This window comes from Ovis canadensis, chromosome 4, assembly GCF_042477335.2.
Source record: "Ovis canadensis isolate MfBH-ARS-UI-01 breed Bighorn chromosome 4, ARS-UI_OviCan_v2, whole genome shotgun sequence".
In the NCBI taxonomy this organism is placed as follows: domain Eukaryota; kingdom Metazoa; phylum Chordata; class Mammalia; order Artiodactyla; family Bovidae; genus Ovis; species Ovis canadensis.
The window spans coordinates 114,588,554-114,615,413 of record NC_091248.1 but is presented as its reverse complement, the minus strand read 5'-3'; the positions used below and the strand labels follow the sequence as shown (position 1 = coordinate 114,615,413).

The window sequence follows — 26,860 nt, the reverse complement described above, 5'->3', positions numbered from 1 at the left end:
ATCCTATCCCTATTTGCTATTGCTAAATCATAGGGCTTCCCAGGTGGTGTGAGTGGTAAAGAACCCACCTGCCAACTCAGGAAAGGTGGGTTCTATCCCTTGTTTGGGAAGATCCCTTGGAGGAGGGTATGGCAACCCACTCCAGTATTCATGCCTGGAGAATCCCACGGACAGAGGAGCCTGGCAGGCCACAGGCCATGGGGTTACAAAGAGTTGGACACAACTGAAGCGATTTAGCCACACACGCACAAATCATAGGTAATATATATGCATGTATTGAACACTGTTCTCATACCCACTTAACATACATGGAAAACTGTACAAAGAAGGATTAAATAACTTGCCTGAGGTGACACAAAATTAATATAATTTGGGTCCTTTATTAAAACTAAGCATTCTGGTTCTAGTCTGTTTTCTGATCCCCTATTCTCTACAGCAAGCCTAGAAAAGTAGCTTGGTTTATCAATTATCAGTTTCAGTTCAGTGCAGTCACTCAGTCCGACTCTTTGCAACCCCATGAACCACAGTACGCCAGGCCTCCCTGTCCATCTCCAACTCCTGGAGTTCACCCAAACTCATGTCTATTGAGTCAGTGATGCCTTCCAACCATCTCATCCTCTGTTGTCCCCTTCTCTTCCTGCCTTCAATCTTTCCCAGCATCAGGGTCTTTTCCAATGAGTCAGCTCTTTGCATCATGTGGCCAAAGTATTGGAGTTTCACCTTCAACATCAGTCCTTCCAATGAATACCCAGGACTGATCTCCTTTAGGATGGACTGGTTGGATCTCCTTGCAGTCCAAGGGACTCTCAAGAGTCTTCTCCAACACCGCGGTTCAAAAGCATCAATTCTTTGGTGCTCAGCTTTCTTTGTAACACAACTCTCACATCCGTACATGCCCACTGGAAAAACCATAGCCTTGATTAGATGGACCTTTGTTGACAAAGTAATGTCTCTGCTTTTCAATATGCTGTCTAGGTTGGTCATAATTTTCCTTCCAAGGAGTAAGTGTCTTTTAATTTCATGGCTGCAGTCACCATCTGCAATGATTTTGGAGCCCAGAAAAATAGCCACTGTTTCCACTCTTTCCCCATCTATTTGCCATGAAGTGATGGGACTGGATGCCATGATCTTAGTTTTCTGAATGTTGAGCTTTAAGCCAACTTTTTTACTCTCCTCTTTCACTTTCATCAAGAGGTTCTTTAGTTCCTCTTCACTTTCTGCCATAAGGGTGGTGTCATCTGCATATCTGAGGTTATTGATATTTCTCTTGGCAATCTTGATTGAGCTTGTGCTTCCTCCAGCCCAGCATTTCTCATGATGTACTCTGCATATAACTTAAATAAGCAGGGTGACAATAGGCCATAAATAATAGACTATACATATATATGTATAATAGACTATTTATAAATATATAGACTATAAAATATATAATATAGTCTATGTATTATATACAATATATAGACTATTATAATATATATATTGTATATATAATAGACCATATATATATACACATATAATTGTTGCAATAAGAGTTTTTATTGTCTCTCTCTGTGTCGGTATGTGCACACCTGGATCATTAGGGTTGAAGCACAATTCACCTAGCGGCTGTGCCCCAGGTTATTAGAGTCAGTCTCTAGGAAAAGTGGAACCGGTTTTGCTAGAACAGTCCTGAAGCATCAAAGCAAAAAACAAAAATTCTTAAAACAATTTTTTTAAAAAAATACAAATTACAGCGGTCATCAAACTAAGGCATCAAACTAAGGTCTTAAGTCTCTGGACAGCATTTGCCGGTTAGGGAGATGAGTCAATTTTCCCTCCACAGAACATTATGTGTAGTATTTACACAGCATTCACTTCGTTGTCTTGAGTATGGAAGAGTTCCTTGAGGGCAGGAATTGTTTTATGCCACCCTTTTTTTTTTTAATCTCCTTGGAAGAAAAGTTACGACCAACCAAGACAGCTTATTAAAAAGCAGAGGCATTAATTTGCCAACAAAGGTCCATCTAGTCAAAGTTATGGTTTTTCAGTACTCATGAATGGATCTGAGAGTTGTACTATAAAGAAAGCTGAGCGCAGAAGAATCCATGCTTTTGAACTGCGGTGTTGGAGAAGACTCTTGAGAGTCCCTTGGACTGCAAGGAGATCCAACCAGTCCATCGCAAAGGAAATCAGTCCTCAATATTCATTGGAAGGACTGATGCTGAAGCTGAAACTCCAATACTTTGGCCATGTGATGCGAAGAACTGACTCATCTGAAAAAACCCTGATGCTGGGAAAGATTGAAGGCAGGAGAAGGGGACGACAGAGGATGAGATGGCTGGAGGGCATCACCGACTCAATGGACATGAGTTTGAATAAGCTCTGGGAGTTGGAGATGGACAGGGAGGCCTGGCGTGCTGCAGTCCATGGAGTCGCAGAGTCCGACGCGACTGAGCAACTGAACTGAAGCTTTTTTTTTTTTTTTAAAGCATATTCTCCGTGCCTAGCGGAGCCTGACATGTAGTAGGAGCCCAAGGATGTTCGATAGTGGAGGAAGGAAAGGAAAGAGCAAGGAAGGGAAGGAAGGAGGGAAGGAGGGGAAAGAAAAGGGAAGGAATTCAATTTCTACCGAACACTTAGAAGGTGAGCAGGGTGCGCTCCAACATTATAAGTTGTTACTTTAAGTTTTTCCCATTCACGCTGCTCAGTTCCTCCACTAGCGCTCTGGCCCTTCTCGACCTCCAACCCAGTTGTCTGGTCTCCCAGACATGCCCACTACTCCCCGACCCGCGTTCGCCCGGCGGCTCAGTCACTGCGTCTGCGCACGCGGAGCGCACCGCCGCGCGCCTTCAGGGCGGGGTCCCGAGCAGGGCGTTCCGCCGCGGGGAAGAGGAAGAGGAAGTTGGGGGACGGTCCTAGTCGGGAGTGAACCGGAAGTGCAAGCGCTCCTGCTGCTTCTCGGCCAGGCGGAACCTGCTCTGCTGGGCCCGGTGGCCGCAAAAAAAAAAAAAAAAAAAAAAAAAAACCAACTTCTTTCTCCCGCCCTAACGGTCGCCGCGGCCAACTGCCTTGCCCTCCTGGCCGCCTACCCCGCCTTCTCTTCTGTGCGGCTACCGCGCGGCCCTGTGTCCCTCTCGCCCGGCGGGATCCGCTTGCCGCTGCCACCGCCTCCTCGTCTTGCTGTCCGGCCAGCCGGCCCGCCCCGCCCCGCTGCAGTGATGTGCGACAAGGAGTTCATGTGGGCCCTGAAAAACGGAGACCTGGATGAGGTGAAAGACTATGTGGCCAAGGTAAGTGGGGGGAATGAGTGGAGTCGGCGAGAGCACGGAGGTGGGATGGAGAGGAGGCCGAGGAAGCGGGGGCGACCTCCTGGATGGAGGTGGCGCGGAGAGAGTGGGAGGCCGGGAGCGTTTAAAGCCGAAAACTGGGTCCACAGGAAACGGTCGCGTTCTGGGTCCGATAACTGCCGTGATGACACAGGGTCTTGCCTTCCTGGCTTCTCGGGGGAGGGGAGAGTGGGTGACCAGCTCTTCTAGAGTCGCTTAAGAGCACTGAGGACTTGAGTTCGGCCCTGTTCGACGCCAGCATTACTTCCAGTCTTTGGATGAGGTAATTCTCCATCTTGGACCTGCCCACTAATGAACGAAGTAACTTAAGTGATTAGAACCAGAGTAACGTTTTCTGTTTAAATTTGGGTCTGTTATGAATTTAAAGTATTCCTTGACCGTGAAAGAAAAAAAGGAGTACCGAAAATAGCAGTAGTTAAAATTCTGAAACTTGGTGTCACTTCACTGTGAACTCTTAACTTTGGGTGTGGCCTCTTTTCCTCTCCCCCGCTGCAACGAATAACTTAATTTGCTTCCAGTGGTCAAGTTGTCAGTTAGCATCTGGGATTGTTTATGATACTTGAGCAGTTTTCAAACCAGCGGGTTAACTTCAGTGATTACATCTTTCTCCTAGATTCCATCAGAAGTGCTTACATGTGTAATAAAAAGTAATGTAGTTTAGTCACAGTACATTTAGAGGGAAAATCATGATGAAGAAAGCTAATCTCAAACCTAAACCCAAATGTGAATCCATGTTGTGATGGAGTGGTAAACTTAAAATTCCAACGGCCTGCCTTTGGACCCTGAAATTACCCCTGGTGTAATTATGAGAGAACTTATATGTGATTCTAATATGGTGGTGATCTAAAAAGAAATCTTCCAAAATAAAATAGGACTTTATTACATAAATATGGAGCACATGTTGTTTCTGAAATGTGTAACTTTGTGATACAATCATGGAGGGCATCTTGCTCAACTTCTAAAAGCTTGAGAATCTGATCCAGCTTCTAGTTCTTCAAAGGCTGTGACCACTGGTATATGATGCTGTTTCTGCTTCACAGTGGACTCTTAGAAGCAAGTAAGCAAAAGCAGAGTTTCTTAAAACTTACAGGATTGTGCAGGGCAAGCTACTGTTAGTTTTTACTCTGTTTAATACCATTACAATCTAGACTTTGCGCATGCAGATTGTCTTCTTAGTCCTTTGAGGTGGATTTTTAGGATACTGTTCACTGCCTTCAGCTAGTGGGAGTCTGAAACCAGTCTTCTTGGATGTTTCAATGTAAGGTTAAAGGAAAGAAGTTACTTGGAACTTTTCATGGTATAATTCCAGTGGTGAGACACTGCATGCAGTACTCTGGAAGTGAGTGGCCTTGTTTTTCTGCTAATGGTGGCACCTAGTTTATTTTATATTCTTGAGATTTGAAAAGTTAAGGACTGAACTTGCAGCTTCAAAAATAACATGCTTTACATAGTGTCTTCCTGTTACATTATCCTTGTGCATCTTGTGAAGTAAATCTTATTATCCCATTTTACAGATAAGATTACTGAGATACAGGGTGCATAAGGGGGAAAAAAATCTAGTTACAGAGATAACAAAGGAAGGCAGAACTAAACTGCTGACTCCCAGACATAGACTCCTTCACTGCTCCATGCAGTCTCACAGTCTAAACTGCAATTGTGAAAATTTATGATACCAAGGTCTCTAGCAGGACATTTCCAAGGTCCACATCCAGGCAGATTATGCAGTTGTCAGTCACACAAAAACATTTGTGTAAAAATAAGTGCTAGTAACAATGGATTGATTTGTTTTCGGTTTTTAAGTTAGGTCATTCTATTCCGTTTAATTTTGATTTTTCCCTAATACAACCATACTGCCTATACTCATTAACAAAAAAGATGTGCTTATGAGGGAAGGGTAGGCATCAAAAGAAAGGATTAAGAACTGGTTTATCCAAAAAAGTAATTCTTTGAACAGATCATGGAGCTTTTTCTTTTCTTAGAGTTTATCGAGTAAAAACTGAGAGACTGTTGAGTCTCTTAAAATATCTTTTGCTTTGTTAATGAAAAATGATAAAACAGCCAAAAACTAGCCCTCCATTTTTCACTGACTGAGCTCTCCTGTTGTGCCTTTTTATATTTCAAGTCCATGGTTTCTTCTGCCCAGCTTCCATCTTCCCTGCTTATTCATAGATTTACCTTTTTCATCTGGTGGGCAGTCATTATTATTTTCTAAGTTTATGTGATCTGCATTTATCTGAGTTGTGTACAAAGAAAGTACATAAAGAAACATGTTCTCCAGTTTTCCTTCTAAGGGGTGAGGATCTTTAAAATACTCTTCCTGAGTACACCTGTGAAGATCTCTCACATTGTTAATGTATAAGAATGGACCTGTAGGTGAAGCAGTTTAGTATTTTTCCTTAAAATTAATGTTTTAAAAAGCAATAATTGTACTTTTCTACTGACTTCTGTACAGAAGTCTGGAGTATGGATAGGCATAAATTGTTGGCTTGGGGTGAATTCTCGAATTCTGAAAAATAAATTCAAAGTTCCAAAACCATTGAAAATTATATGTTCCTAAATGAAAAAAGCAACATATAAAGAAAAACAGATTATTCCATGTTACATGCTTATCTGAATCATCATTAAAACAGTATCTGAAGCAGTTTGGTTTCTTGACTATGAGAAATTAAATATAAAGACTATATTAATTCTTCCATTTTTATTGGGTACCGTGCAGGCCCCCAACGCTTTGCTAATTTTGGCATGATAGTGATGCTCAGAAAACTTAGACATTAATGTTCAGCTGACCTCTGGAAAAAGCATTCATACTGATAAGGTACCTTGTAGATTAAAAGTAACATCTCACATGTAACAGTTTGTTCAATTGGAAAACAAGTGAAAGACACAAAGTAGGATATTCATCAGCAGTGGTAGTAGTATTCACCATTTTCAATCTGTGTGATTCATCTGAATGCCTTTTTTTTGCCTTCCATTCCTGCCTTTATGTTAATTTCTCCCATTGGTGTTAACTCAGCCTTCATTTGCACTCCAGACTTAGTAAATAACTGCATTCAGATAAATCCTGAATGTTTCTATTTTTCTTGTCCACCTTCTAATGACTTCATGACCCACCCATTTGCCCAAACTAGAAATTGGGGAATTTCCCCAAATTTTTGAGTGGTATCAAGACTACCTTATTTCTTAGTTCCTTTCTCTTTAACATCATTACTTTAAATTAACTGCTACTTGACCACCTGGACTATATTTTCCTTGACCGTAGTTTCTCTCTCGTCCCTGGTCAGCTGGAACGTCTCAGCTGGAGGAATCTCTATGTGATAGGAATCTGAGCGTCTTTTTCAGCCATCCTCCTTCATTACTCTTATACTTTTGTGATTCCCCATTATTTATTTTTAAAAGGGCCAACTCCTCCTTGGTTTGGCATCCCAGATCATGAAGATCTGGCCTATGCTGGCCTTTTTTAACTCTCCTCTTTACACGTGCTCTGTTCCAGACCTCACCAAGCTGTTTCTTACTTGTATATTTTCTTCACCTGTGATCTTTCATCCTTCCTGACCAAGTCAGTTCACCGCAGTCCCTAAGTCCTACCTGGTGATCTATTTATCCTCTTAGCTTAACTATCACCTCCTCCAGAAAGGCATTTTGACTTCAAATGGAGTGCTGCTTCTACTGTTTCACTTACCAAATTGCTATGATTTTGTGTGTCTGTCTTTAATTAAAGGCTGTGAGCCTCTGGAGGATAGTTACATTATCCTTTTTCATCTTTGTATCTCCAGTATGGTGCCAAGGAATCTCACACGTTAAAAGCATATGTTCCAAATAAATCCTTTATATTCTTAAGTTCACTGTAGTTTTAATATCCTGCATTAGTTATGTAATAATAATTATTGACAAGATGACTTATTTTGGCAGGTACTGGAAAGTAAGATTTGGCAGGTACTGTAAGATTTTTACCTCAATTTTTATTTGCCTTTTACCACAGCATTTCAGTGTAGATAATTGCATTCCCATTTTAAAGATGAGGAAATTGAAGCTAAAGAGAAGTTAAGTAATTTGACAAGGTCACAAAATAAGTAGCATACCTGGGATTTAAACACAGAGCTGTCTTTACAGCCCATGTATTTTTCACCGGATCGATCTGTCATGAAATGGTTATCTGGCTTCTTAGCTCACAGTAACTTACTTAGCGTGAGCACCTTAGGAAGACGAGAAAGGGGCTTGCAAGAGGCAAGCACAAGTTACTTGATTGTGAATAAGGCAATGGCGTCCCACTCCAGTACTCTTGCCTGGAAAATCCCATGGACGGAGGAGCCTGGTGGGCTGTAGTCCATGGGGTCGCGAAGAGTCGGACACGACTGAGCGACTTCACTTTCATGCATTGGAGAAGGAAATGGCAACCCACTCCAGTGTTCTTGCCTGGAGAATCCCAGGGATGGGGGAGCCTGGTGGGCTGCCGTCTATGGCGTCGCACAGAGTCGGACACGACTGAAGCGACTTAGCAGCAGCAGCAAGGATATAGTAAAACGGCTATAGTTTTTTAAAATTTTAGCTGTTTCCTTTTAAAATTGTTACATTTGGAAATAATTAGCATGGAGACTTCTCTATAAACTTTAAGTCTTGTCAGGTGCTATCTTCTCAAAAGTGTTCCTAAAGAAACTGATAGCTTCTGGAAATGTGTGCGTGCATGTGCGCGTGTTCAGTTGTGTCCGACTTTGCTGCCCCGTAGACTGTAGCCCGCCAGGCTCCTCTATCCATGGAAATTTCCAGGCAAGAATACTGGAGTAGGTTGCCATTTCCTACTCCAGGGGATTTTCCTGACCAGAGATCTAACCTGCGTCTCTTGCATTTCCTGCATTGGCAGGCAGATTCTTTATTGCTGTGCTGCCTGTGAAGCCCTCATAGTCATACATAATTTTATCATTTGTATTAATAATTATCCTATAGAAAAAGTTAAGTTGTGTCTGTTTGCTTTAAGAAGAAACAAAAGTTGACTGAGGTATTGAGATTTCTATTCAGAATGGTTTAAACAAATGGCACTTTTTTCAAAAAGTATGTTCTTAAAACTTTATTTGAATGCTGTGAAGCCATGTGGAAGTGTAACTGTTTTTATTTATCGCACCAACCCATGAATGCAGTTGATTTGTTAACCCAATATTAGAGGTTTTAGAGATGAAGAAACAAAGCCAAAGGTTAAACAACTTGCCCAAGATCATAGAGCTCTTGATTGACAAAGCTGAGATTTTAAGTCAGTCTCTCTGACATCAGAGCTCTTATTACGTAAGCATAACATTGACTTTCATTTTTCAATGATGCTAGATAACTCAGGAATGATATATTATTGAGTATAATTAAGTATTAAAAATAATCACAGCAAGATGGTAATTATCCATTGAGACTACTTAGAGGTGAGCTTTGTGTTTAGTTTTGAGACTCCAGCTCTCAGGTGAACGCTTGTGAGTGGTATGGTAAGTAGTTACCTTAGACTCTCCAGCAGGTCTGATATATGTACTCTTGTTTACATGTGCTTCTGTTTCACTTACTGTGAAACACTAGACATCAGGTCTCTAACTTCTTTTTCTCTGTGGTTTTCTTTCCCACTCCAGCCCCTTTCTACTTACACCTGCCTTTGACATTCTGATAGGTTGAAAAGCAACAATTGTTCATCTTGTGAGAGAAAAGGATCTCTTGAACCTGAGGAAAAATCTTTAGAAATTGCATGACTTATTGGGATCATGTTTCACTTTCCTAATAAAATAGGCAATTGAAAAGAGGTCCTGATTCAAACTATCTTGCATATATCAGTTTTACATAGTTTCCTCTTTTTTGTTTCTTTTTTAAATTACCAGTTTTTTTCTTATAAAAATTTGTCACCGTGTTTAGGCCCTTTCTGCAGTAGGGCTTGTGACCCAGTCAGAAAGCCAGTAGGTCAGCTTATGTAAAAAGGTGCCCTCAGTAGATACAGAATAGTTTAGATACTTTTCTGTGTGTCTCTTACTTTGAATTTAAAATGAGACGATCTTTTTTACATTGCAGGAGGAGTGTTTACTCATATGTACATCAGCTATTTGTCATGTTTTGCTTTGAGAATCTGAACATTATACAAAACTAGGGCAAACAAGTAAAAGTGTAATAAAGCTGATTTAAATTTTAAAATAACATACTTATTATTTAAAGGATAAAGCTGTATTGATAGAATCATCAGTTCAGTTGCTCAGTCATGTCTGACTCTTTGCGACCCCATGGATTGCAGCATGCCAGGCCTTCCTGTTAATAAAATACAACGAAGTACCCCTTGCCCGTTATCCCTACTGGAGTGGTTTTTTATTTAAAATAAAGATTTTATTAGGTTTTTTAAAGACAGAAAAGTATAAAAGACAACATTTGGTCTGTAATTCTTCTCTCTAGATAATTACTGTTAACTTTAACAAGTGAAATTAACTCAGGTACAGACTAGAAAATACAGCACCTGTGGCTCTCTGTGCCAGTACCTGTGAACAAAGTTAGCCATTAACAGCTTCCTGTAAGTAATTCTAGAAAAACATTGGGAAACCCACTTACTCATCCATTTCCCCACTTTAAAAAATTTCTAGGCACACTTCTGCACTTTGCTTTTTTTTTAATTCCTTAATAATTTATCTTAGGTTCTACATTGCATTTAGTCATCCCTCCTTTTTAAGTGGTGCATATTATTCCATTTTATGGATATACCATAATTTAATGCTCCATAATGAACATCTTTTTTCTGGCTCATGTTATTGTGATTACCTTTATATGTATATATAGACATGTTTATATGTGTGTACACACCTTGACAGTTTCTGAGGCCATAGCTCTATGACCCTCCAAATGAGTTTTATCAACTTAGACGCAAGTCAGTAGCATGCGAGACTGACCATTCCCTAATGACATTGCATTTTTGCTATTTGAATAGGTGATTTGCATTTCTTTAATGAGGAAATGAAACATCAGAACTTTTAGCATTTGTATTCATTTCCTCAGATTTCTTGTTTATACCTTTCTTTCATTTTTCTAGTAGGTAATCGGTCTGGTTTTTTAAATTGATTTGTATGAGCCTTTTATAAATTAAGTTAGTTTTTATCATACGTTTTGCAAGTGTTTTTCCCGGTTTGTCTCTTGGCTTTATCTTTTGTTGTTGTTTTCAGTTCAGTCGCTCAGTCATGTCCAACTCTTTGCGAGCCCATGAATCACAGCACGCCAGGCCTTCCTGTCCATCACCAACTCCCGGAGTTCACTCAAACTCATGTCCATCGAGTCGATGATGCCATCCAGCCGTCTCATCCTTTTGGAATAAAATTCTGGCTAGCTTATTAACCTGATCACTTTCAGTGAGGTAGTTAACTGCTTAGAGCTTGAATTTCCTGAATTGGAGAAAGTGGGGATAATGATACCTACTTAATATACGTAAACTGTATACTATTTTCCCTGGATTATAGTGAGTGCCGATAAATATTAACCATTGTTATTAATAACAACCCAACATTTGTTTAGAAGTGAAACTACTCAAAGATCATTTAATCTACCTTCCTCATTTTGTAAATGAGGAAAAATTAAGATATTAAAGGACTTGACTCAGATTATACTGCTGATTAGGATTAGGGCTTCAGTTCACTTTTTCTGTCCTGAACAGGTGCCTGTTTCACTGCATTGCACTGTTTTCTAATGAAGTGCTTTATATAGCTATTACCACTGTTATATTCTTTTTTTGTTCCACTCTATTTGCTTGGTAAATTTCTGCTTATTTTTAAAGTTTTTGTTTTGCATAACATTTCCTGTATTATTAATCTCTCTTTTAAGCCAGTGTAGTATGCTAATAATATGGAGCTTTCTTATTGTAGTATGTTTTAATGTAGAGTTGCTTAAACTTAAGACTTATGGGCTTTTGGCTTGACTAACCAGTCATTGGATTTGAGTTTGAAAAACTGTGTGTGGCTTAAGAAACCCTTTCTCTGTGGAATATATCTCTTAAGTTTTGAATGTTCCAAGAGTTTTGTCTTAATGAATGGTTAAAAAAGCAAAGGTGCCAGGTATAGGAGTTTATCACTTATTATTATTTAAGTATTTGACTAATGCCTTTCAAACTGAGAACACAGAGACTCCTCAAAATATTTCTGCAAGTCTCGATTTAATTTACAGTGTTTGTAAAGAGGCGTTTGTTTTCCTGGGGGTGGACCTCGCAGCCTTTGAGCCCCTTCCTGTTTTTGAAGACTGCCCTGCTATGTATATGGCTTTCCTGGTGGCCCAGAGGGTAAAGCAGTCTGCCTGCAATGTGGGAGACCTGGGTTCGATCCCTGAGTCAGGAAGATCTCCTGGAGAAGGCAATGACAACCCACTCAAGTATTCTTGCCTGGAGAATCCCATGGACAGAGGAGTCTGGTGTAGACTATAGTCCATGGGGTCGCAGAGTCAGACACAACTGAGCGACTTCATTTTCTTTTCTGCTATTTATATATAGTATGAATCTTGGTGAAATGCAAGGCCTAGCTCCCACTGCACAAGCAGAAAAGGACAAATAAATTGCTTTCTTATTGCCCAAAGTTTAGGAAATGGGCCATAACCCAAATATGGCTAATTGGATGCTTTTATCTGGAGCCAATACTCAGGCACAGGAAAAGATGAAGTGTCTGCAATAAAGCATCCAGTTTCCAAAAGGAGAAGTAGTGTCTGTTGTGGTATCTTTTCTCTACCCAGGTGGTTCGTGTCACAAATTTTGATTTTGATTTTTTGCCTTTAAGCCTCCTCACTTGGTTCCTACCCATTTCCTGAGTGTGGTTCTTCAAATGTCTCAGCAATTCTGAGAGCTGCTTTTAATATCTGTACGTTTCTGTTCATCAGTGTAAATTGGTTTCTGTTGCTTGCAGTTAAGAACCCTATATTAATTTTGCCTGCCTGTCTGCCCTGTTATGCTATATAGTTTTTGAAGTTAGAACTTATCTTTGTATTTCCAGTATTTATCACATTATCTGTTACCCACCTGTAGCTTAGTTAAATTTGGAGTATCTCCAACAATTGACCCTTCCTTCGTTTTTTCCAAAGTTTTTTTTTAAACCATATTCCTCTTTAAAACATATGTTCTTAGTATAAATATTTCTTCATTTCCTCACTTAAAGCTCAGTTTCAAACTACTCTATTCACCTTTTCCTTATTACTATAATAGTTGTGAAAAACAATAGTAATGATAGCAGTTATATAGGTATAAAACTAACTTCCACTTATAACCTTTTATGACAATCATTTTAGAATTTCAGTTAAGTATTTTCAAATTCTTAATTTCATTACAGCATTATTTACAATAGGCAAGATATGGAAGCAGTCTAAGCATCCATCAGTAGAAGAATGAAGCATGTGCCATGTGTATATACGAAGGAATATTACTCAGCCGTAAAAAGAGAATGAAATAATGTCATTTGCAGCAACATGGATTGACCCAGAGATTATCATATTAAGTGAAGTAAGTCAGAGAAAGACAAATACTGTATAGTTGCACTTATATGTGGAATCTAAAAGCAAAATAAGTAATCAAAACATAACAAAACAGATGCATAGATAAGAGAACAAATAGTTGGTTGCCAGAGGGGAGGAGGGTAGGAGAGTTGAGTGAAATAGGAGATGAAGAGTTATAATCTTCCAGTTACAAAATAAATGTGTCACAGAGATGAAATGTACAGTGTAGTGAATATAGTTAATATGGTAATAACTTTCTGTGGTGACAGATGGTAACTATACTAATCATGGGGATCATTTTGGAATCTTTATAAGTGTGATATCACTATGTTGTGCACCTGGAACTAATGTAGTGTTGTATGTAGGTCATTTATATTTCAGTTAAAAAATAAGATTACATACATGAAAAAAGCTTTTAGTAACAGCATTTGAAAATATTATTACCAAGAAAAACACTCAAATATATAAATAAGTCCTAAATGTGTTTCCATTTTCAGTTCAGTTCAGTCGCTCAGTTGTATCCGACTCTTTGCGACCCCATGGACTGCAGCACACCAGGCCTCTCTGTCCGTCACCAACTCCTGGAGTTTACTCAAACTCATGTCCATTGACTCGGTGATGCCATCCAACCAACTCATCCTCTGCTGTCTCCTTCTCCTCCCACCTTCAATCTTTCCCAGCATCAGAGTCTTTTCAAATGAGTCAGTTCTTTGCATCAGGTAGCCAAAGGATTGGAGTTTCAGCTTCAGCATCAGTCCTTCCAATGAATATTCAGGACTGATCTCCTTTATGATGCACTGGTTGTATCTCCTTACAGTCCAAGGGACTCTCAAGAGTCTTCTCCAACACCACAGTTCAAAAGCATCAATTCTTTGGCGCTCAGCTTTCTTTATGGTCCAACTCTCACAACCATACATGACTATTGGAAAAACCATAGCCTTGATTACCCCAACCTTTGTTGGCAAAGTAATATCTCTGGTTTTTAATATGCTGTCTAAGTTGGTCCTAACTCTTCTTCCAAGGAACAAGCGTCTTTTAATTTCTTGACTGCAGTCACCATCTGCAGTGGTTTTGGAGCCCCCCAAAATAAAGTCTGTCACTGTTTCCACTGTTTCCCCATCTCTTTGCCATGAAGTGATGGGACCAGATGCCATGATCTTCGTTTTCTGAATGTTGAGTTTTAAGCCAACTTTTTCACTCTCCTCTTTCATTTTTATCGAGAAGCTCTTTAGTTCTTCTTCACTTTCTGCCATAAGGGTGGTTTCATCTGCTTATTGATATTTCTCCTGGCAATATTGATTCCAGCTTGTGCTTCAGCCAGCCCAGTGTTTCTCATGATGTACTCTTCATATAAGTTAAGTAAGCAAGGTGACAATATACAGGCTTGACGTACTTCTTTCCCTATTTGGAACCAATCTGTTGTTCCATGTCCAGTTCTAACTATTGCTTCCTGACCTGCATACAGATTTCTCAAGAGGCAGGTCAGGTGGTCTGGTATTCCCGTCTCTTTCAGAATTTTCCACATTTTATTGTGATCCACACAGTCAAAGGCTTTGGCATAGTCAATAAAGCAGAAATCGATGTTTTTCTGGAACTCTCTTGCTTTTTCAATGATCCAGTTGATGTTGGCAGTTTGATCTCTGGTTCCTCTGCCTTTTCTAAAACCAGCTTGAATATCTGCAAATTCATGGTTCACGTATTGCTGAACCCTAGCTTAGAGAATTTTGAGCATTACTTTACTAACGTATGAGATGAGTATAATTATGTGGTAGTTTTGAGTATTCTTTGGCATTGCCTTTCTTTGGGATTGGAATGAAAACTGACCTTTTCCAGTCCTGTGGCCACTGCTGAGTTTTCCAAATTTGCTGGCATATTGAGTGCAGCACTTTCACAGCATCATCTTGTAGAATTTAAAATAGCTCCAGTGGAGTGCCATACCTGCACTAGCTTTGTTCATAGTGATGCTTTCTAAGGCCCACTTGACTTCACATTCCAGGATGTCTGTCTCTAGGTGAGTGAGCACACCATCATGATTATCTGGGTTGTGAAAATCTTTTTTGTACAGTTCTTCTGTGTATTCTTGCCACCTCTTCTTAATATCTTCTGCTTCTGTTAAGTCCATACCATTTCTGTCCTTTATCGAGCCCATCTTTACATGAAATGTTTCCTTGATATCTCTGATTTTCTTGAAGAGATCTCTAGTCTTTCCCATTCTTTCTTTTCCTCTATTTCCCTGCACTGATTACTGAGGAAGGATTTCTTATCTCTCCTTGCTGTTCTTTGGAGCTCTGCATTCAAATGGGTATATCTTTCCTTTTCTTCTTTGCTTTTCGCTTCCCTTCTTTTCACAACTATATGTAAGGCCTTCTGAGACAGCCTTGTTGGTTTTTTGCATTTCTTTTTCTTGGGGATGGTCTTGATCCCTGTCTCCTGTATAGTGTCACAAACCCCCGTCCATAGTTCATCACGCACTCTAGCTATCAGATCTAGTCCCTTAAATCTATTTCTCACTTCCAGTGTATAATCATAAGGGATTTGATTTAGGTCATACCTGAATGGTCTAGTGATATTCCCCACTCTTCAGTTTAAGTCTGAATTTGGCAATAAGGAGTTCGTGATCGGAGCCACAGTCAGCTCCCGGTCTTGTTTTTGCTGACTGTAAGAGCTTCTCCTTCTGCAAAGAATATAATCAGTCTGATTTCAGTGTTGACCATCTGGTGGTGTCCATTGTAGAGTATTCTCTTGTGTTGTTGAAAGAGGGTGTTTGCTGTGACCAGTACATTCTCTTGGCAAAACTCTATTAGCCTTTGCCCTGCATCATTCTGTACTCCAAGGGCAAATTTGCCTGTTACCCAAGGTGTTTCTTGACTTCCTACTTTTGCATTCCAGTCCCTTATAATGAAAAGGACATCTTTTCTGGGTGTTAGTTCTAGAAGGTCTTGTGGTGTTCTTAGAACGGTTCAAGTTCAGCTTCTTTAGCATTACTGGTCAGGGCATAGACTTTGGATTACTGTGATATTGAATGGTTTGCCTTGGAAACAAACAGATCATTCTGTCTTTTTTGAGATTGCATCCAAGTGCTGCATTTTGGACTCATTTACTGTGATGGCTACTCCATTTCTTCAAAGGGATTCTTGCGCACAGTAGTAGATATAATGGTCATCTGAGTTAAATTCACTCATTCCAGTCCATTTTAGTTCATTGAGTCCTAAAATGTTGATGTTCACTCTTGCCATCTCCTGTTTGACCACTTCCAATTTACCTTGATTTATGGACCTGGTGGCTCAGAGGTTAAAGCATCTGCTCAGAGGTTAAAGCGTCTGCCTCCAATGCGGGAGACCTGGGTTCGATCCCTGGGTCAGGGTTCGATCCCTGGAGAAGGAAATGGCAACCCACTCCAGTATTCTTGCCTAGAGAATCCCATGGATGGAAGAGCCTGGTGGGCTACAGTCCGTGGGGTCACAAAGAGTCAGACACGACTGAGTGACTTAACTTTAACTTAGCTTTATGGACCTAACATTCCAGGTTCCTATGTAATACTGGTCTTTACAGCATCGGACCTTGCTTCCATCACCAGTCACATCCACAACTGGGTGGTGTTTTTGCGTTGGCTCCATCTTTTCATTCTTTCTGTCGTTAGTTCTCTGCTGATTTCCAATAGTATATTGGGCACCTACTGACCTGGGGAGTCCATCTTTCAGTGTCCTTTCTTTGTCTTTTCATACTGTTCATGGGGTTCTCAAGGCAAGAATACTGAAGTGGGTGCCATTCCCTTCTCCAGTAGATCACATTTTGCTAGAACTCTCCACCATGACCTGTCCGTCTTGGGTGGCCCTACACAGCATGGCTCATAGTTTCATTGAGTTAGACAAGGCTGTAGTCCATGTGATTCGATTGGGCCATTTTCTGTGATTGTGGTTTTCCGTCTGTCTGCCCTCTGGTGGCGGAGAAGGCAATGGCACCCCACTCCGGTACTCTTGGAAAATCCCATGGACGGAGGAGCCTGGTGGGCTGCAGTCCCTGGGGTCGCTAAGAGTCGGGCATGACTGAGTGACTTCCCTTTCACTTTTCACTTTCACACATTGGAGAAGGAAATGGCAACCCACTCCAGTGTTCTTGCCTGGAGAATCTCAGGGACAGAGGAGCCTAGTGGGCTGCCATCTATGGGGTTGCACAGAGTCGGACACGACTAAAGCGAGTTAGCAGTAGCAGCCCTCTGTTGGAGAAGGATTAAGAGGCTTATGGAAGCTTCCTGATGGGAGAGACTGATTGAGGGGGAAACTGGGTCTTGTTCTGATGGGGGGGGCCATGCTCAGTAAATCTTTAATCCAGTTTTCTGTTGATGGGAGGGGCTCTGTTCCCTCCCTGTTACTTGACCTGAGGCCCAACTATGGTGGAGATAATGAAAATAACTCGACCTCCTTCAGAAGGTCCCATGCATGTACTGCTGCATTCAGTGCCCCCAACCCTGCAGCAGACGACCATGACCCACGCCTCTGCAGAGACTCCTGGACACTCCCCGGAAAGTCTGGGTCAGTCTCTTGTGTGGTCCCTGCTCCTTTCTCCTGGGTCCTGCTGCACACAAGGTTCTGTTTGTGCCCTCCAAGAGCCTATTTCCCAGTCCTGGGTAAGTTCTGGCAGCTCTGTGGTTGGGTTAATGGCGACCTCGTCCAAGAGGGCTTATGCCATACCCAGGCCTGCTGCACCCAGAGCCCCTGGCCCTGTGGCAGTCCACTGCTGACCCGTGCCTCCACAGGAGACGCTCAGACACAGTTCTGTCTCAGTCTCTGTGGGGTCCCTGGGTCCTGGTGCGCATAAGATTTGTTTGAGCCCTCTGAGCGTCTCTGGCAGGAATGGGGTTTGATTCTAAACACGAATCCACCCCTCCTACCATCTTGCTGGGGGTTCTCCTTTGCCCTTGGGCATGGGGTATCTCACAGCCGCTCCAGTGCCTGCCGTCTTACTGGGGTTTCTCTGACCTTGGACGTGGGGTATCTCCTCACAGCCACTGCTCCTGACCTTGGATATGGGGTATCTCCATTTTATTTACTATGCATTTATTAATAATTGCTTTAAATTGTCATTTAATCCCAGTAAAACTTGTTTTTAAAAAATGAAAATTTAAAAAAATTTTTTAAAACCATACAGTCTCAGTAAAAGTAAAGGTAGTTTTTATGCTCATTTCTTGTGAAAAGTAATCATTTTTCTTTCATTGGTATTAGTGGGCAGATATTAAAATCTATACTTAATTCCATGCTTACATACTAAGTAGTACTTACTACTACTACTGCTACTTATAAGTAGTAGTACTTACATACTGTTTACAGTATAAAAGCATGTGGACCATCAAACCAATAAAATTGAAAGCTTTCTAGCCACAGACTAAGTCCTTAGAAAACACCTTTAGTGTTATTTTTAAAACCGCCTGAAGAAGAGTAATTATTCTTCTACTCCTGTTTCCAGTAGACCTAGGTTTGACTCCCGGTCCGCCTGTTAACTTTGACCAGACCTCAGCTTTCCCATCTGAAAACAGGAATTATAATAGTACCCAATTCATATGTTTTAACCATAAATTTTATCCAAAAATTTTACCCAATTTTTAAAGGAGATAGTTAAGGTAAATTTTAACAAAGCAATGCCTAACATACTGTAACTGTATAGTAAATGTGTGCTGTTTTTGTTGTTTTAGACCCTTTTCTTAGTGTCTCTTTTGGCTTAGGTTTTGTAAGCCTTACAGTCTCTATCGCTTTTCATGTCTGTTATTGTTTAAAAGCAGCTATAGATGATATGTAAACAAATGAGCGTGTCCAATAAAAACTTATTTACAAAAATAGGCAGCAGCCTAGATTTGGCACATGGGACATAATTTCTTCATTCCTGTGTAACACTCAAGTTCCCAAAACTAGGTTGTCCAGTAAACTAAATTTCATTTTTTCCCCTTGAGTTTTTGAGAACTAAAATAATTAAAAGATATGATCAAATATAAAACTTATTTTGGGGATCAGCCTTTCCAAAAAAATTATCTTTATGGTTTAGATACTGAACTATAAGGAAAAGCAAGTCATGGAAAGCCATGTGTAGATTGGGGTAAGAGAAGAGAGGCTGAATGAAGTTCTCTAAAAGTATTGAGCTTTTATCGTAAATTTGAACCTTAGGCAAGAGACCGTTACTTATAAACATGCAAACAAGCTAATTTAAATCTTAAAACTGAAAGGGAATTTTACAAAGTCTTCTTGGCTATCAGAGGTCACCCATCCTCAAAAATGTGCCAGATTCTTCTCTTTCCAGCATTAGTGCCAGTCACATGACCTGGCTTGATTTCCAACTCTAGAAGTGAAAAGGCTAGTTAGCAACAGTTCTCACTGGTTCATTCACAGTTCATTCAGCCAGTATCATCTGAGACCTGCAGTGTTGGCCAGTGTATTCAGTAACTGTTAAGGATGAGTTTTCCTGGGTAGGTTCTGATAAGAGGGTGTATGAAACAGAAAATCATCCAGTTGTGTCTGACTCTTTATGACCTGATGGACTGTATAGTCCATGGAATTATCCAGGTCAGAATACTGGAGAGGGTAGCTGTTCCCTTCTCCAGGGGATGTTTCTGACCCAGGAGTTGAACCGGGGTCTCCTACATTGTAGGTGGATTCTTTACCAGCTGAGCTACCAGGAAAGAACAAAAAGGGTTTTTAGCACCAACAACAAATAAGGTAGATAGTTATGTAGGTTTTCAGTGAATTATTTCCCTGTTTAATACACGATCTATGAATAAAACTTAGCAACTGTAAAAATGCTTTAAGAAAACATACAACTGTATAAAAAGAATAAACAGCCTTAAGAGCCAAGAAGTCATGTTTGGTTGCAATATAGAGGAGAATGAATGCTATGGAACATCAGATTCAGAAGGGAGGATAGTGAGAATATATGCCTTCTCTTTGAGTGCTTAGGCCAGCTATGGTCCCACATAATTAATGAACATACAGATGTGTATGAAATTTAAACCTTATATCTATGCATGTAGGTCTTGTCTCCATTTTATAGTTAGGGAAATGGAAAGTAAGTAAATTGCCTGCAGTTCTACAACTGATAAGTGGAAGGATTGGATTTGGCCTGACTCATTCCAGCAGAGTATTCTTTCTGCATCATTTGCATTGAAATGTTTCAGAACCACTTTTGAAATACATCAGTTCAGTTCACTTCAGTCCAGTTGCTCAGTCGTGTCCTACTCTTTGCGACCCCGTGAATAGCAGCACGCCAGGCCTCCCTGTCCATCACCAACTCCCGGAGTTCACTCAGACTCATGTCCATCGAGTCAGTGATGCCATCCAGCCATCTCATCCTCTGTTGTCCCCTTCTCCTGCCTCCAGTCCCTCCCAGCATCAGAGTCTTTTCCAATGAGTCAACACTTCGCATGAGGTGGCCAAAGTACTGGAGTTTCAGCTTTAGCATCATTCCTTTCAAAAAAATCCCAGGGCTAATCTCCTTCAGAATAGACTGGTTGGATCTCCTTGCAGTCCGAGGGACTCTCAAGAGTCTTCTCTAACACCACAGTTCAAAAGCATCAATTCTTCAGCACTCAGCCTTCTTCACAGTCCAACTCTCACATCCATACATGACCACTGGAAAAACCATAGCCTTGACTAGATGGACCTTAGTCGGCAAAGTAATGTCTCTGCTTTTGAATATACTATCTAGGTTGGTCATAACTTTTCTTCCAAGGAGTAAGCATCTTTTAATTTCATGGCTGCAGTCACCATCTGCAGTGATTTTGGAGCCCCCCAAAATTGTTTCCCCATCTATTTCCCATGAAGTGATGGGACCAGATGCCATGATCTTCGTTTTCTGAATGTTGAGCTTTAAGCCAACTTTTTCGCTCTCCTCTTTCACTTTCATCAAGAGGCTTTTTAGTTCCTCTTCACTTTCTGCCATAAGGATGGTGTCGTTTGCATATTTGAGACTTGATATTTCTCCCAGCAAACTTGATTCCAGCTTGTGCTTCTTCCAGTCCAGCATTTCTCATGATGTACTCTGCATATAAGTTAAATAAGCAGCATGACAATATACAGCCCTGACGTACTCGTTTTCCTATTTGGAACCAGTCTGTTGTTCCATGTCCAGTTCTAACTGTTGCTTCCTGACCTGCATATAGGTTTCTCAAGAGGCAGGTCAGGTGGTCTGGTATTCCCATCTCTTTCAGAATTTTCCACAGTTTATTGTGATCCATATAGTCAAAGACTTTGGCATAGTCAATAAAGCAGAAATTGATGTTTTTCTGGAACTCTCTTGCTTTTTTTTATGATCCAGTGAATGTTGGCAATTTGATCTCTGGTTCCTCTGCCTTTTCTAAAACCAGCTTGAACATCTGGAAGTTCACAGTTCACGTATTGCTGAAGCCTGGCTTGGAGAATTTTGAGCGTCACTTTACTAGTATGTGAGATGAGTGCAATTGTGTGGTAGCTTGAGCATTCTTTGGCATTGCCTCTCTTTGGGATTGGAATGAAAACTGACCTTTTCCAGTCCTGTGGCCACTGCTGAGTTTTCCAAATTTGCTGGCATATTGAGTGCAGCACTTTCACAGCATCATCTTTTAGGATTTGAAATAGCTCAACTGGAATTCCATCACTTCCACTAGCTTTGTTCATAGTGATGCTTTCTAAGGCCCACTTGACTTCACATTCCAGGATGTCTGGCTCTAGGTGAGTGATCACACCATCGTGATTATCTTGGTCGTGAAGATCTTTCTTGTACAGTTCTTCTCTGTATTCTTGCCATCTCTTCTTAATATCTTCTGCTTCTGTTAGGTCCATACCATTTCTGTCCTTTATCGAGCCCATCTTAGCATGAAATGTTCCCTTGGTATCTCTAATTTTCTTGAAGAGATCTCTAGTCTTTCCCATTCCGTTGTTTTCCTCTATTTCTTTGCACTGATTGCTGAGGAAGGCTTTCTTATCTCTTCTTGCTCTTCTTTGGAACTCTGCATTCAGATGCTTATATCTTCCCTTTTCCCCTTTGCTTTTTGCTTCTCTTCTTATAGGTGGAAAAAAATTGAAGATTGAGTGTTACAATAAATAAAACATTGTAACTAGCTTTTTCTGGTTAGGGAAGAACTTATAAGTTTGAATTGATTGATAGAGATACAAGTTTGCAGAAAAAAGACCCCAGATTGGAAATAAGAGGGTCTTTATATTTCTGTTTAAAATTAATAAGCCCAAATGAGGAGCAAGATAGATGATGCTGGCTAAAATGATTAACTGAACTTTGTTTTTTTCTTTTTTTAGTCTGTAAACTTCTGGGAAAAATAACATTAATTGCTAAGAGGTTAACCTTTGTATTAGCTATGATGTTACTAGAAAACAGTGAAATAAGCAATTCTGTCAGGAATAAAAGATACAAAGAAATATATTTAAGTTGTCATTCAGATATGATGGTGACAAAACAGTCTTAAGAAAGTATATACCACCCCACTTCTCACTCAACAAGTTTCTACAGAGACCATGCCTGAAGTTGTAGAGAGATAATTTTTCTTTCTTCTTTCTTGCCCCACTCATACTAATCTTTTTTCCACATTCAGTTACTGCTATACTGTTTTGGATGGACTTTATTAATTTTGGTAGTTTTTATTTACATAGAAAAACGTATTTTGTTAAATTAAAAATTTTTATACCACCAGTTAAGTCGCTTAGTCATGTCCAACTCTGCGACCCCATGACCCACAGCACGCCAGGCCTCCCTGTCCATCACCAACTACCAGAGTCTACCCAAACCCATGTCCATTGAGTCGGTGATGCCATACAGCCATTTCATCCTCTGTCGTCCCCTTACCCTCCTGCCCTCAGTCTCTCCCAGCATCAGGGTCTTTTCAGATGAGTCAGCTCTTCTCATCAGGTGGCCAAAGTATTGGAGTTTTAGCTTCAACATCAGTCCTCCAATGAACACCCAGGACTGATCTCTTTTAGGATGGACTGGTTGGATCTCCTTGCAGTCCAAGGGGCTCTCAAGAGTCTTCACCAGCACCACAGTTCAAAAGCATCAATTCTTCAGTGCTCAGCTTTCTTTATAGTCCAACTCTCACATCCATACATGACTACTGAAAAACCATAGTCACCAGTAAAAAATTCTAATAGTTCACATTTTCAGTTATTAGGTTGGTACAAAAGTCATTGCAGTTTTGCATTGTTGAACTTTGCTGTTTGATATTAGAGTACATTTCTAAGTAAATGTGGTTATGTTATATATCATTTTAATTCGCATTTCTCACTTTATGTTTTTTCTAATGATTTATTACTTGCTGTGTCGTTGTTCAGTCACTAAGTTGTGTGTCTGACTCTTTGGAACCCCACAGACTGTAGCAAGCCAGGCTTCCCTGTCTTTCACTGTCTCCTGGAGTTTGCTTAAACTCATGTCATTGAATCGGTGATGCTGGCCAACCATCTCATCCTCTGTCACCCCCTTCTCCTCCTGTCCTCAGTCTTTCCCAGCATTAGAGTCTTTTCCAGTGAGTTGGCTTTTTGCATCAGGTGGCCAAAGTACTTGGGCTTGAGCGTCAGTCTTTCCAGTGAATATTTAGGGTTGATTTCCTTTAGGACTGACTGGTTTGATCTCCTTGCAGTCCACGGGACTCACAAGAGTGTTCTCCAGCACTGCAATTTGAAAGCGTATTTTATATTTATTTTAGACTAGAGAAATGATTGGAGGAGGCAGTGGCACCCCACTCCAGTACCCTTGCCTGGAAAATCCCATGGATGGAGAAGCCTGGTAGGCTGCAGTCCATGGGGTCGCTAAGAGTCGGACACGACTAAGCGACTTCACTTTCACTTTTCACTTTCATGCATTGGAGAAGGAAATGGCAACCCACTCCAGTGTTCTTGCCTGGAGAATCCCAGGGACGGGGGAGCCTGGTGGGCTGCTGTCTGTGGGGTCGCACAGAGTCGGATACGACTGAAGCGACTTAGCAGCAGCAGCGGCGGCAGCAGCAGCAGGGACTTTTAACCTTGAGTGGCAGGGGAGGGAGGAGGACAGGATAGGAAAGGAGAATTGATTGCATCCATCTAGTTCTCAAAAGGATCTGTCATCATGACAAAACTAAACACTCAGCCTACAAACTCCTAAATTCTGAGTGAGGAACTGTAGGGTTAGCTGTAACTGAATTACTGGGGACATTGACTCAACTATTTAGGATTTAAATATAATAGTTTTACCGCATTCTACGGTCAGTCAGATGTCTAGTATTAATTTACATGCTGTGCTCCAAAATGGTCACACCTGTGCTGATTTACTCTGTTAAGGAGCTTTTCAGCATACTGATTTCTTATGACAGTACAGTATGTACTTTTGCTTTAGAGCTCAGCAATGTGTACATATCTTATAGATCAAAGGAAGATAAATAGTTTCTTTTTACCTGAAGAAAGACCCAAAAAAGAAATCATTCAAGTGAACTATATGCTGTGTAGTAGAGGCCTGTAAGAAGTACTGGCTCTATGGTAAATATCTCCACCAAACTACACTTTTGAGATGCATTTTAAAAATTTTACCATTAAGGATAGGAAATCTAAAACTATTAAAAATACATTTTTATTCCATATTAAAGCCATTTAGAAGAGTGAGGAAGGCAAAGATGGAGACAAACTGGAGGAAATTTAGTGAAAGGAAGTGAAGTGAGTGAAGTTGCTCAGTCGTCTCTGACTCTTTGCGACCCCGTGGACAGTAGCCTACCAGGCAAAATCCATGGGATTTTCCAGGCAAGACTACTGGAGTGGGCTGCCATTTCCTTCTCCAGTGAAAGGAAGAGTGAGCTCTAAAAAAAACAGAAATACTAGGTAAACTAGACTCTTCTTGATTTACTCTGTATTTGGATTGTGGGTGTTAGAATAATTCGGATCATAAAGCTCCTTGAACTTGCCTTTTCTTCACCAGTGTACCTAAACTGTTGCCCTTTGTTTGCCTAACTCATAGCTGCATTTACAATGAAATAGTAACAGCAGTCCAACAGGAGAAATTTTTCTCTTTGGACCATATGTGATTAGAATAGTAATATCCTTAGAACGCAGATTAACCAAACCAGAGGCCTAATTTTTTTATTGAAATATAGTTGATTTAAAATGTGTTTGTTTCAGGTATACAGCTGAGTGATTCAGTCTTATATATATTTGTTGTTCAGTCATTCAGTTGTGTCTGACTCTTTGCAACCCCGTGGACTACAGCACGCCAGGCTTCCCTGCCCTTCACCATCTCCTGGAGCTTGCTCAAACTCACATCCATTGAGTCGATGATGCCATTCAACCATCTCGTCCTCTTTCTTTTCCATTATAGGTTATTATGAGATATTGAATATAGTTCCCTATGCTACACAGTAAATCCTGTTGTTTTATATATGGTAGAGAAAGTCAGTGTTAGTTGCTCAGTCATGTCTGACTCTTTGTAACCTCTTTGTAACCTGTAGCCTGCCAGGCTTCTCCATCATGGAATTCTCTAGGTAGGAATACTGGAGTGGGTAGCCATTCCCTTCTCTAGGTATCTTCCCAGCCCAGGGATTAAACCCAGGTCTCTTGCATTGCAGGCAGATTCTTTACTGTCTAAACCACCAGGGAAGCCCATGTATGGTAGTATGTACCTGTATTGTGATTATTGTTATTTCATAGCACAGGGCAAATCTTAGGTCTCTAGTCATAGAAAACAAACCAAAAAGGGGAGAGAAGGGGGTAAGGGATAAATTGAGAGTATGGGATTAACAGGTACCTGGACTGGAGGCTGTGGTCCCTGTTTAATGTGAGGTTGTTTACTTAGTGCTTACGTTTTTGTGTCAAAATTTTGTTTCAAAAAAACCATTAAAGATTGTTTTTTCAGATGAGATGAATGAGACTTGGAGAAATTCAAGTAACTTGCCTAGGATAACCAAGCTAATAGACAGCAGAGCCAGAATTTGGTTTTGGACCCATTAGATTCTGGAAACCACTCTAATTCCATTACAGGAACATGAGTATTATTATTTTTATTTAAGATTAAGAGGGGAGAGGAGGAATAGAGTTTGAACTTTTGTTTGACTTAGCACAAACCTATTGTCAAAAGAGAAACTTTTAGAACTTCAGTGACCATAGTCCAGCTCATGCTGAGTAGGTTACAGCCATGACTTGACCTGATGAACTTTGCCTTTTTCCTTCATGTCTGTATTTCTATCACTGAGGATAATGTATAAGCTCATAATGGGAGCTCATAAATCCTTGAATGACTGACTGACTAAGTGACGAGTGACTTATAATAAGCTCTTTAAAGCTTCAAGGTCTTAGGAAAGATCTAGAGCTGTGTATACCAGGGTAAGAGGAGTGTGTGTATAGAAAGAGCTTGCAGCTCTTCTTTATCCAGAAGGCAGAATGGAGATCAGATTAAGGAATATCAGATCGAGGTGAAAGTCATTGGCAAAATTTGGAGCCTAAATAACAGGGAAAGAGGAGCATCCACAGTCTGAACAGGAAAAAAAGCATTAGCAGAGTTCGGATTCAGCAAACTGGCAGATAGGGTGTCTGGATGGGTAGAGATGGAGGAGGGGAGTGGCATCCTTACAGGATTTGATTCTTGTCAACCAGTTGATTACAAGGCGGATGGGTTGAGGTGAGAGTGGTTCTGAGTTCTTTGATATTTTTAACTATTTTTACTCTTCTAAGGTGAATGTAAACAAAGGACAGGAGATCAAATAAAGATGCCAGACTGCTTTGACTTAATCATGTGAAAAAAATGGTTCAGCATTTCAGCCTTCGTAATTAAATAATAATTTAAGTCATTGTAAACATCTTTACCTTTGGCACAGAATGTTGCTCTTTTTATTTTTTCCTAATTGTATTTCAAGAGAAAACAGTCAAATTGCTACACAGTACCACCAAAGCCAGATATTAGTTTACAAGTTTTATTTAAAGTGAAATACTAATTCAGCAGCTACTTTGGCCCAAAATATTAATACTTGTATTTTTAAATTAGCTTGGAGATATTCATCAGTTAGTGCTGTAATTGCTACGCTAAGTTGCTTCAGTTGTGTCCGACTCTGTGCAACCCCATAGACGGCAGCCCACCAGGCTCCTCTGTCCCTGGGA

At 40.5% G+C, this 26,860-nt stretch overlaps 1 protein-coding gene across 8 annotated transcripts in view; it reads left to right on the top strand.

Annotated features, from left to right (window-relative positions):
* Window positions 1–2,826: 2,826 nt before the first annotated feature.
* Window positions 2,827–26,860, top strand: part of MTPN (myotrophin) — a 130,648-nt gene continuing 106,614 nt past the window's right edge. For 6 of the 8 annotated variants that reach the window (XM_069588460.1, XM_069588461.1, XM_069588462.1 and 3 more), the window contains exon 1: window positions 2,864–3,269. In XM_069588460.1, coding sequence (XP_069444561.1) covers window positions 3,198–3,269 — 72 coding nt within the window. In that variant the 5' untranslated portion in view covers window positions 2,864–3,197. Of the gene's footprint in view, window positions 3,270–26,860 lie in introns of all 8 variants that reach the window. The other 2 variants (XM_069588466.1, XM_069588467.1) reach the window with 2 other exon arrangements.